The sequence below is a fragment of the Mercenaria mercenaria genome, unplaced genomic scaffold (assembly GCF_021730395.1).
Source record: "Mercenaria mercenaria strain notata unplaced genomic scaffold, MADL_Memer_1 contig_1119, whole genome shotgun sequence".
In the NCBI taxonomy this organism is placed as follows: Eukaryota; Metazoa; Mollusca; class Bivalvia; order Venerida; family Veneridae; genus Mercenaria; species Mercenaria mercenaria.
The window spans coordinates 60580-73831 of NW_026459094.1; the positions used below are offsets into that span (position 1 = coordinate 60580).

General features: G+C 29.3%; 1 protein-coding gene across 1 annotated transcript in view; it reads left to right on the forward strand.

The window, feature by feature from the left end:
• The window catches only part of LOC128551471 (von Willebrand factor D and EGF domain-containing protein-like), a gene marked incomplete at its 3' end in the record, with an annotated part of 34037 nt that extends 22905 nt beyond the window's left edge, over positions 1–11132 (forward strand). Inside the window, exons 6-10 of the mRNA XM_053532336.1 lie at positions 7736–8051; positions 8518–8667; positions 8892–9063; positions 9564–9754; positions 10866–11132. Coding sequence (XP_053388311.1) covers positions 7736–8051; positions 8518–8667; positions 8892–9063; positions 9564–9754; positions 10866–11132 — 1096 coding nt within the window. The remainder of the gene's footprint in view (positions 1–7735; positions 8052–8517; positions 8668–8891; positions 9064–9563; positions 9755–10865) is intronic.
• Positions 11133–13252: the final 2120 nt, after the last annotated feature.

A 13252-nucleotide genomic window follows, 5' to 3' on the forward strand; every position in this document is an offset into this window, starting at 1 on the left:
AAAGGGTCACAAAGAATGTAAATTGTATCCACAAAGTTAAATTAATATTTGGTGTTTTAGTTTCCCCCTTCAGTTTTTCCCAATTTTTTTTCTCAAATCCAAGCAATGTTGAAAATTTTTAATTTCCCAAAACCAACTTAAAAAAAACCGAAAATTTAAATCAAAAAACTTAAACAAATTAAATCAAATTTCCCAAAATTTTTGGAGCAATTTCTGATTTAAACAAAACCTAATCCCAATTTTATTTAAAGTTTCCCTAATATATTATTTTAAAAAATCTGTGAAACCCGTTAAAAACCATTTTAAATAAAGATATCCCTTTTTATTCTTTACCTTATGAAAAACGAATTTTTTTTATTTTCATAAACACACAAAAATTATGCCAAAGAGGTCATAGTGTTAATACTAAACCCCCAAAACCCCAAAAACATAAGTTTTTTTTTTATCTAAAAATTAAAAAACGACTAAATCGATTGTAAAAACACTCTTGGGGAATTTTTTTTATCTTTAACCCGGGTTTTTGAACTTAAAACTATATTTTTTTTTCCATTTTTAAATTAAAAAATTTTTAAATTTTTTTTAAAAAAAAGAAAAATAATTTTTAATAACAAAAACCCCGTTGTTTTGGGGGAAAAAGAATTATTTTTTAAAAGTTCCAATTTTTTCTAATAAACCCCCTTTATTTTTTAAATTCCTTTATTATTAATTTTTCCAAAAATTTAAATTTAACCACAAAATTTAAAAATCCAATTCCCTTAAAAACCCAAATTTTTTGGGTTAAAATGGACAAACGCATAACCTTCACCTCTAAAAAATTACTTTTTTTTAAAAATTTATAGATCTTTTATTGATAGGGGAAACCTGACTTTTCTTTTAATTCTTTGAAAATTTTTATTGAATGAAATTAAATTTTTTATTTTTTGTTTTATCTTTTATTAAAAACAATCAATTAAAAACATCATCTCTATTTTTTGTTTTAAGGGCTTCTTTTCCCGTTTTCTATCCTTTGCAAATTAAAATTTTTTTTGCCCCTAAAGTTTATTTAAGTTAAAATTAATTACCATATTTTCCCCTTTGGGGGAAAAATTTTTATTTGGGTTATGATATCTTAATTTCCTTTTTTCCCTTTTTTAAATTTCCTCTAAAAAAATTTCCCTCAATCATTTTTGATAAGCGTTAAACACCATAATTTTTTAAAATTTTTTTTGTCGAAATTTTTTTCCAAACATACCCACTACGTTTTATAGGTTTTTTCAACTGTTTAAATTTAAAATTTTTTCATCTTGGGTTTTTTTACAAAATTTTTCTATATTTTCGAGTACATTTTCTTTTTTTTTTCGGTAACCTTTTTTTCTTTTTTTTTATCCAATCATCTTTACTTTTTTTTATTTTCAACCTGATAAAACAGGGAAGGGTTTCCTTCTGATTTACAAACTTTATCAAATTTGCATCTAAATTTTTAAACACAAAATTTTTCTTCTTATTCATCATTTTTTTTCCCCTAATTTTTTCTGCCCAATTCCCCTTTAGGAAAATTTTCTAGTGTCTTCCAAAATCATCAACTTTTTTTAAACCGAAAAAAAAATGATCCTCTGGTGGGAAAAATCGATTGGTTCTTTGGGAAAAGCTGTGGGAAAACCCTGGGAAAGTTTGTATTTTTTCTTTTTTCATTTTACCTTTTAACGCAATTGTTGTTTTAATTCCAGGTAATGCTTTTAACTTACTTGAAAAATTTTTTTTCTTTTTGGGCTTTCTATTTTTTTTTTAGTAATTGGCTTAAAATTTCGTATACATATCCCGAAATTTGTAGCTTTTCCTTTTTTTTTTTCTCTCATTTTTTCTTCCTAAGATTTCTCCCCTTTTTTCCGACCCATTTTTTTCTTAAATTTTTTTCATTAAGTTTTGATTGGGATTTATTAAAAAGTAAAAATAATGTAAAATAAAGTAAAAAAATGTAAATAAAGTAAGATATTGTAAAAAATAATGTAATATTTTTTAAATTTGGGAAAAACCAAATTTTGATAAAAAAAAAGATAAATCCAATAAAATTTTTAAAAAAATTTTATTTCCTTTTTTTCCCCGATTCATTTTTAGAATGTTAATATTGGATCTTCTGGGTCTGGAAAAACAAATACCTTAATTTCATATACTTCGAAAAAACCCCCCCATAAATTATGATAAAATTTTACTTTGTATGCTAAAAAACCTTTGAACAATCAAAATCCCGGATTTAATAAATCCTTAAATGAAAAAGGCCCAAAAAAATTAAAGTGTCCAAAAGAAAAACTTTAATATTCGCTGACCCACCCAAAAATTTAACCCTTTTGAGAATCTTTAAACAAAAAAAAAAAAGTAGAAAAAATTTGATTATTTTTTAAAGTGAAGAAAAAAAAGGTTCAAAAAGAAAAAACCCAAAAAACTTTATTTTAAGGACCCCAAAAACCCGTTTGGGTTTTTTATTTAAAAAATCAGTCTTCTTAAAAAAACCCCAAAGGGGTATTCGGATTAACTGTTCCCCAAAATTTTTTTTTATTTGAAAAATCCAGGTAAAAAAGGAAAATAATAGGGTTTTGAGGGAAAAAAATAAAAAAAAAATCGTGATACTTTTGGGTAATGGGAACAAATCAAAAATGAATTTTTTATATATTGAAAAAACCAAGGGAATTTTTAAAAAAAAACTTTCTGTAAAATATAATAATTATAAAAATGGGAGTTTTTTAATGACGAAAACAAATTAATCAAACCCGACAGTATAAGTAAGTTAAATTTGGGTATTTTAATTTAAATGATTTTTGCTACTAAAAAGCAATTCAAAAAAGCCCTTTAAAAAAGGGAAAAGGAATCGTATCTTCACAGAAATAGGAAATTGATAAAACCCAAAAATAAGCATTAGATTGGGGAGGTAATGAAATAACAACCCCGGAAATCCAGATAAACCCAAAGATGGGAGTTTTCCCAAACGGTTTTTGTAAAAAAAAAAATTCAAATTTAAAAACTATAAACTTTTAAAACATCAAAATAAAAAACACACTAGAAGAAGAAGTAAGAAAATTTAAAATTAACAAAAATTTTAAAAGAATTCCTTATTAAATTAAACATTACAAGGTAAAAATTTAAGGAAAAAATGAAAACTATGGGGTTTTTCTAAATTTAAGAACTTTTAAGAGAAATCTGATTTTTACAGATGACAACATAAAAAAATTTTTCGAGTTTAAATTTAAACATTTTAAATTCACCCCAAATTTAAAAATTAAAAGAAGTAAAGATTAAACCCCTGAAAACAAAAAAACAAAATTAATTTAAACGAAAAAAGTTTCAAATAAAGTACATTTTTAAAAACAAACAAAAAAATAAACAAAAAACTGAAACGAAAATAACAAAAAGATTTTTGAATTTTTTCAAAAAAACTTGCAGAATATAATCTGAAATTTGGAAAAGCAGCTATCACAAAAGGTGATGAACAAAACACAAACCCTTTGAAAAACCCTTAAAAAAAAAATTTTCTAAAAAGATGACTTTTAAAAAAAAAAATCGAAATTGGATTAGTATTGTTGACAACCGTCACAAATTTTAAAAAAATCCCAAAATTAAAAAAAACAAAAAAATTAAAAAAAGATATTAATGAAATTTAAAGATCAAAAAAAAATAATAAATGTTTTGGAAATTTGAGTTTAAAAAACAGTTAAACCCAAAGGGGATTTTTTACACAAAACTGAACCCAATTTAAAATAATTAAGATAAAAAAAAAAAATAATAAAGGGTTTGGACTCTGTATTTAAATAACCGCAAAAAAAGGAGAATCAATCACGGTAATAAATCCCAAATAAATTTCTGCTAATACTAAAGCAAAAACCCTAAGTCCCGGGGAAATTAAACCCCAAAAACCCAAAATTACAAAAATAAAAAAAGTTTTCTTAAAAAAAGAAACACAAATTGCTAGAACAAAAAAAACGTTTACAATCTATCTGCCTTTTTGAAGTTGCCCCCAACAAAACCCTTGAAGATTTACTGAAATAAAATTTTTCAAATTAAAAAAAAAAGACAGGAAAAAAGAAGAAAGGGTAGGAAGGGGACATTAAAATGTTTCCCTTTGAATCTATAAAAAAACCTTTAGAATTTTTAAAAAAAGAAAAAGTATTTTTAAAAAAGTCGGTGCCTGTATATTCAACCTATAAAATATGACCGGGCTGAAACTATTTAAATGCATTTAAAAATTTAAAACCCGGAATAATGTAATTATAAATTTTAAAAACACAAAACCAAAAATATAAATTATTTGCACCAAAATGTGGGTTTTTTAGTGGTGTTTTAAAAATAAAAAAACCGGAAATTTATAAAAGATAAAGAAATTTAAATTAAAGGGGGGCCCGGGCCCCCAGTGAACCCCAAAAAAACCCCATTAAAAGCCCAAAATTTACATTTTTATTTAAAAAAATGGAATGCTGAAAATCATAAAAATTCCCTTTTATTATGTGTATTGGGTAATGTAAATTAAACCCCTGAGGACTTTGAAAAACTGATCATTTTAAAATCTATTTATAAAAAAAAAATTAAAAATTTTTCTAAAACAAGGACAGTGGGTTGATATTCAACCTCATGACGAATTTGGCTCTACAGAAGTAACATTTTCCCCTTTTTTGGGGGAAAGTTTAAAAAATCAAAATTTTATTTTATCGGATAACCAAAAAGGGCAGTGATTGATATTAAAACCCGGGGTTTAATTTTAATAAAAAATACAAAAACAAACCCAAAAAAAAACATTTTTTGGTTATTATTGTTTTTTTTCATTAAAAAGTTACAAAAAGGTAAAACACAAAGATTTATTTTAAAAAACACTGAGAGTTTAAACAATTAAAACATAAAAAATAAAATTCCCAAACATGCAAATCCTATGGGAAAAACCGAAAAGGTTTTAGTAATTTCAGTTGTTTGACTTTAAAACTTGTAATAAATTTTTTAAAAAGTTTTTTAAAAATGCAAAAGCCGTGTTCTGTAAAATTTATTTTTAAACCCCCAACCCCCCAGGTAAAAATTTATTACGTCACACCCGACGCCGGGGTGAAAACCCTTAGTCCCCTTTCCCCAAGAGACCTCATCTGTAGGCCACCCAAAAAGCGGGGTTTTTTTTTAAAAAATCAAACCCGCCCCGGTTTTTTTAGCCAGAAACACCTTCAACCCCCCATTGTTCTTCCTCCCCAAAACCCCTTTGAAACTTTGGGCAAGAACGAATTTAAGGGAAATTTAGTGCTATTACAAAAAATTGACAAAAATTCTTTAAGTCACAACCTTTAATGTCATAACAGCCCGGCTGTAACCTTTAAAAAAAACAAGGCGATCCAGTAAACAAACCATACTGCAAAACTACCTTTTAAAAAAACAAGGAAAATTTAGAAAAGACTTCCGGAAAAAGCTAAAAAACCCCCGTCCAATGAAATAAAAGTTTAAACCGGTTATATTAAAATGAAAATTCCCTTTTTTATAAAGTTTTATTTTTGAAATTTTTAAATTTTTTTTATTTTTATGGTTAAAATTTTTCCAAATTTCTTTTTTTTTTCTAAAAAATAACAAAAATCCCCCAAAGTAAATTTTTATTTTTCTTCCAATATTTAAATTTAAAAAAATTTTTGAATTTCAATATCCAAAAGGGGGGGTATTACTTGGGTTTTTTTTTTAAAAAGAGGGAAAAGAATTTTTTAAAAAAACCGACCTTATTATATTTGTTATTTTAGCATTTGGTTTCCCCGGTTTTGTGTTATTTTTAGTTGTTATATTTTTGCATTTGGTTTCCCGGTCTGTGTTTTTTTAGTTTGAAATTTTTTTTGTTTTTTATGGATAATTTTTTAATTTTTTATTGGTATTGTGCCCTTTTGTGTCATTTTTTTTTGTCCTTTTAAAAAGTTGTTTTATCTTTTAGAAGGATTACCCCAAAAAGGGAATAAAAAAGTTTTTTTAAAAAAGAAAAAAAATGTGGTCTAAAATTTAACCACATTATAATTTTTTCTTCCGTTATTTTTTATATTAGGAAAAAAAAAAAAAAAACTTTTTTTTCAAAATTTTGTATCTCGGTTAGTGTTTTTAAATTTTTAAGTGGAAAATATTTTTAAATAAAGACATATATTTTCTTCATTTTAAATCATCTTTAATTAAATCATCTTTAGTTAAATCAGAGGTTTTTATTGGGTTTAAAACCTGTGGATTTTAAATTGTCCGGCATTGGTCGGTTCGGACCAAGGGTTAAAAGGTCAAATGGGGTTAGATTGACTTCGCACAAACAATTACTTTACTACTGCTGATATATATCGGAACACTTTTTTTCTTATGAAACTCCATAGAGATTTCCGTGTTGATATATATCGCAACAGTTTTGTAAGATATCAGCACAGTTTTGTAGTAATAATGTGTGTTACTATGTATAACATGCTGCAAAGATCAAAGGAAAATTGCCGCACTATGCGATAATACTGATTAAAGTTTGCCTTTTTTTGTACTTATCATTTAAACAACATTGTGTTCACGACTGCTGGGGGGGGTGGGGGTCAATATATATCAGCAAGTAAATGCACATCAAACGGCAATGACACTCTTGTCTTTGCCATCATAATTCCAGTGGTATGAATTTAGTTTCATAAATATTAATGCTAATTTATAGATTTATCTCCTTTTTTATACTTGGATACTGCAAATTTGATTGCAAGCTTCTATTTCTAATATCTTTGCAAATAGACTTTGTTATCCTCTTCTCCGTAGTCGAGACCCTCACCACCCCCCCCCCCCCCCCCCCCCCCCCCCCCCCCCCCCCCCCCCCCACACACACACACACCAACCTCCAATCTCCCCATCCTACATTATCAAAAGCATTTCTTGTTTACTTTATTTTTGTTTTTGATATTGCCTCGTAGTAGCCAGCCATGTCCTGCCCACATGACTCAATCAGCCAACCCATTACCTCACATCTTTCCCAAAAAAACATTTATACGGTACGTTTACTGCCTTTTATATTGTCATTTCTTTATCCATTCAACATTACTCCAAATCTACCGAATCACCAGCAACCCCGCTTCACCTCGAAACATCTTTTTTAATTAAAATTTCTTAATTTAGATAATGTCCCGTTATCACCATTCCACATTACTTATCCACAAAAACACTTAAAACCAACTTATCTCCAAATTTGTTTAGTTACTGTTACTTGTTTCACTAGATATAGTTTCGAGCTGCTTGTACTTTTCCCACTGTTATTATTTTTCCCTTTAAGTTTTTACTCTGATTAGTTTCTTATTCAACCAACTTCCCACTTACCAAACACTGTCCCCTCAAATATCAACCCTTTCAGAATTTGCTCTTTTAAAACTTAACGTCTTCGAGGTGAGTGCTTCATTTTCTGTTGAGACCTCTTATTAGTAAAAATCTGATTTGTCTTGGCTTGAAGCTATATAAAGTCTTCGTCTTATTTCCTTTCATGATATAGTCTATAATTGTTCAACACTTTGAACACAACCTTCAAACAAAAAATACCAAAATGTTGTAAGTTCTAGTAACTTAAATTATTTTCAGATCACATAGAACGCAGTAAAGCAATAAAAACAGACTTGATGCTTTTGAGTTACATCAGTCACACTCCCCAAAACCAGCTTTGTTTTCAAAACAACACTTCAAATGTTGACTTGTGCACCACGCACTGAATCATTTCTTAACAATGCATTTTTCTCAAACGTTCTTCTACTATTAATTTCAGGTTGCAACATAGTTTGTTTAACACAGTGAGATATGACCATCCGTCAACTTGGACATACGATTATAATGTCTGCATTTGTCCCCGAGCTATTCCAGGAGCAACTGTACCTACTTCAAATTCCAACGGAGATAAAGATTCTAGCGCATCTTGTTTTTCTCAGCAATATGCAACATGTACAGAAAGCACCAACCTTCAGGGTGAGAGAAAGGTCTGCACAATACGTAATAAGAGATCTACAGAACGACATCGAAGAAATATTGAAAGATTGCATGCACTGGCAGCATCACATATAAGTAGTCATGATCGAATGCGAAAGGTAACTTTATAGAAAATGACTGGTGTATTTGTGTTCTTTTTAAAAGTACCGTCTATAATTATTTGTTGAACTTAAAACGTTGTTGTTGTTTTTTTTTTTTTTTTGCTTTTTTTCAAATGTCAAACACGATATATATATATCAGGACATTAGCGTGACCCCAACAGTAGTCCCAACTACTTGTATCAAAGAAGTGTTTTTTTAACGATTTTTATTTCACCTGCCATTGATGTACTATATCAGACAATTGTAATTAGAAATTTTATATATTTATCTTATCTGTAATTTATTGCATATTATCAATATTTTGGGTGGAAGATGTTAAACCATCGTAAGCGCATTCAGTCACACGTTCAATTACATCTAAATAAGATTTTAGTTTAAAACATAACAATTTTGATATAACTTATAAGCACGTCACAACTGATGATATCATTATATGTAATCTGCTAAAATTTCTTTCTGCAGAGTACAACGAATGTACAACTTACTGAGGCACAGGCATACAAGGAATGTCTAGATGTATTCAAATCAAAACCTACATATAGTATGGTTGGTGATTTACCAAGCAGTGTTTCTCTGAATGAATCATTATCATCTTGTGTGAACGATATGGTGGTATGTCCAAGATTTCGTTTCTTTTTATTTCATTTAATAAAAATACAATAAAACCATTCTTTCCGGTTTAAATAAAGTGCCGAAAAATAAATGCGTTTTATTACAAATTGCAAACACTGCATTTTTTAAGAAAATCATTAAATCATTGAAAGAATGTCCAATGTTTTTATTTGAAGCTATTGTAGAATCTTTGTATCTCCGTTATTTAATATTTGTCAATACAGGTTGATGGGCGGGCGTTTTGGAAAGAAGAAAATTATAATAGTTGGGTTTGTGTTATTTCTCAAGAAATCGGTCGAAATGGAACATTTAGAAGAGAAAAGGAAAACGTTGTCCGCAGATTTAGAAGTGTTACATGTCCGTCTCAATGTCATGGTAACGGCGACTGCGTGAATGGTACGTAAGATAAATTTTACATTACAAGGGAATGAAGCTGAAATTCATTCATCGTTTTACGATGACACTGTTGATTGTTTTTAAAAGGAGATAAAGCTTATTGTTTATGATTCCAGGAAGAGTAGTTTTACAATACCAGCATAAGTCCTTAAAGCACCATATTATACGAAACTACTCTATAATAGATTGAATAATTCAAAGCAGGATTATGTCTAAATTGTTCAATGTTCAATGTTGACCAGTATTGGTCATTTATAAATTCATTTAAAGAAATCATGAATGACAATTTATAATTATACGGCGATTGGATTCTAATTTGGAATTAATTTAATAACTTTATACCTTGATGTTGAAAATGGTACACACATGTGTATATCAATGTCTTTGTAGAAGCATCATTTTAAAATTTATTATTTTCCTCACACTTGCCACCAATTATATATTTAAAAGACTCTTTGGGAGGATAAATGCAATATAATGTTAATGAAATAATGTTGTAGGAACATGTATCTGTAAGGATGATTATGTTGGAGTTTCCTGCTTTGTAAAGAAGTCTGATCCTCTAGAACTGACGGATATAGAAGGCGGTGGTGAATGTGATCTTGCATATGGCGATGATTGTCACGAATGTCTTCAGTTTCATACAGTGAACCTTCTTAAAGGCTTCAAATGCAAAATTGATACGCATGATGTATGTTCTTTTCATTATTTACCGCTTCTCGTCAATACCGTTGTAGTTTAAGTTTAGTTGTTGTTTAAAGTATTGCAATGGTATTAGTCTGCTTACTGAATTTGAGTTATCTTTTTACAATATCCCATATCATTGCACACCAAAAATTAAGTGCAAGAATATCTTCTTGACGGGAAAATGTACTTATTTAAACCGAATCATTTCTGAAATAATCATGTCACGAAAAGCTGTCGTTCATAATTTCGTAAACAATCTAACAATATCTGTTTGTCTCGCTATTGATGTTTATTGCCTTAGAATGTTTTTTCCTAAATTATTCAAAATGAAATAGGAACAGTGGAAACCCACAGGTCGCCAAATAAGACAAAAAGTTAAATGTTCTATTGAGCCGTAGTGGAGATGTACGCTACAAACCGCGCCCACTAAGCCCGAATTGAGCATTTGATCTAAATGTAGGAACGATGCAAGTGCTTGTCACTTATAGTTGTCGCTATTATCACTACATTGTATTAATATCATTATTTGAATCAATTTTTTTACAAATGTGTTATTACAATGGTTTTGCCAATTTCGGAGAAGATTCCACAAGCCGATTCTTGTAAGGCCCTTTCGCTTTCTTGCTTACAAGAACGGTCATCCGTGGAATACAAATATAGCTTTAGTCATGTATTCATTCATATTATATAAATTATGTAGTGTATTGAAAGGAAAATGATCTTGATATTTCGTTTTCTTTTTGTTTTCAATCAAGATCATTTTACCGTTAGATATATCACAATCTAGTATAGTTACTATTAGATAGCCTTTATACGTTAATACGGAAACATTTAAATCTTTGATGAATCTCTTTGACTTGTCAGATTGAAGCATAAATATACATGAACTGTTGAAGATGTTGGAATGGTTATACGAATCATTTGTTTATTGTGTTATGAATTAAATGTTCACTGCTGCCATGTATATATAGCGTACCATGTACCACATGGGTCTATGACCTTCTGGTTTAATGAAAATAAAAACTTTGAAACTTTGAAAACTTTGATCTATCACTGAGAAGTGCTTCTCTAAAAACAATTTATGTCTGATCTTATTCATATATATTTATATATAGCTTGATGAGAACGGAACAGTCGTCCAATCGACTGAGCACAAACGCAACGGAGAATATGACAGTATATTTGACGGATACTGCTGCCCTTCAGCTGCGGAAGAACGGCGGAAGAGATCAACGGAACCTTCTGGTTTTACTGTGAGATACTCTATATCAATAAGTAACGATGGTATACACTTCGGACCGAGTAGGAATGTCCATGTGTTCGATTCAACATGTCAGACATATGTAGTGATGGCAAACGGGGAATGGATGTTCAGCTTAAGGGTAGGCAATGTCATTTAAAAGTCATAACATTTTTTCATCGCCATGCTTGCTGTTGTAAAAATACCAGGACAAAGCTCCGAGAACGCAATGCCATTTAATTAAAACACCACATGTGTATGCTTAGTTATATGCACGCTAAAATATATAAAAATATAAAACACAGCTGCAGCGTTCCAAAAATTATATACGAAATAAATATTGAACATTTTTGTCAATATCATTTTTTGCACAATGGCAGTCAGCTAACAGATGATTTGGTGTTTACATATATTACTTTTAAGGATAGTTTTCGTTAAATCATCACGTAATTTTTGGCACTTGCAAAACGACGCATTTTAATTGAAGGAAGCAATCTGATGACTTCGTTTTTCTTAATCGGCCTCTATTCAACTCGGGCTTGTAATGCTAATGCTAATGCATTAGTAATGCATGATTCTTTTCAAATAATGCCAAGTAATGATTGATGCTACAATTTTAGCATTAAAAATAATGCTATTTTAATGCCAAAGTTAGTAATGCTAATGCTAATGCTTAGCATTACTTAGGCATTTTTTTGAAACACTGGAAAAACATAATACATACGCAAAGTTATGCATTGAACTATACATTTAAAACCTGGGACAGCTCCAAAGTCAAATATATAAATCCATTAAAGTTCGACATAATAAGTTTTGTTGACCAAAATATCACACAGAATCTATTGTTATCTTTTGACACCTTTTTATCAACTAACAGTATGATACTGCCACTGATAGTGATGTTAAAGACCTTAAAGCTTTTACATGTCATGTCAAATTAGGCTGTTAGGGAGCCATTAAACAGATACTTGACTATCTCTTTCATTTAAAATGCTCATGAACGCTTTCCTTAAACATAAGTATTTTTGAGCAGCTCATGTTTATAAAATGCAACAGTGATAAACTATATATTACATAAAAGATATCAATCACTTCAGACATAGATAAATACAAAATACTGTAGAATTTAAATGCTGTGTTTCTTACAGTGCTGTTGGATCATTTCAGGTATTAGTCTATACCTAATTGGTAGATTTGATTCATTACGAATGATAAATGTAATAAGTCATGTATTGCTGCTATCAAATAAACAATTACAATGATTAAATGTAAAACAAACAAATAGTGTATGTGATTATAACATGTTATGATTCACAAAAAGTAATGGTAATGCACCCTATGTAATGCTAATTTAATGCATGATTTTGACAAAAATAAGAAATGCTAATGCTAATTAAATGCCATTTTTTCTAAGTAATGCTAATTTAAAGCATTACTTTTGAAAGTGATTATTAACAAGTCTGATTCAAACATGCTTCTTAATTCCGCTGAAATATTCTACCTGTCAAAAAACAGTTGTCTTCTGTAACATATTCTGTCTTTGATAGTTAGAATATTGATAGATCTTCCGCTTTTATCTGATATGCCGAGTACAGTATATTTTTCAAAATATAAAATAGCTATTTTGGGAAAGAGTTTTTCAACCACAAAATAAAAGCCAGCTTTTATAATATAGATACTATTAATTATTATTGGACTAATTATCTTATGTAAAAAATGAAGATGTTTAGGCATAACCTACACTGGTATTATAAAGTGTTAAAACGGAATTTGGTCTTCAATTACGTCTCCAACAATATACAGAAAGTTTACAAGTACTGAATCTATGTAAGCAACATTTTGTTTGAACTGATCGGAACACATCAAAAGAAAGGTATGTTTTAGCCTAGTGTAAAAGTAACCAATCCTCAAATGAACGGTTCATGGTTAGTTAACTATACATACGAATAAAAAGCATACATGCTGTATAAAAATGTATATCCGCTTTATTGTAATGCGCATGCGTTACCACAAAACGCAGGCACTAAACACGAGCGTTAAATAAAATATATAATTGAATCCCAAACCCCCGCTCCTCCAACTAAAAATAACTAACATTAGGATAAGTGCCCAGTGTATTGGTGCTTTACAACTGGAGCAAAGAACCCATTTCCTTTAAACATATCGTCCTTTTTAATGGGCTTTTTTAAAGCCGGTTTATTCTGCATACGACTGGAGGAAAGTGTAAACCTTTTGCCCCTGGCGACAAGTATTTTGCCTTTG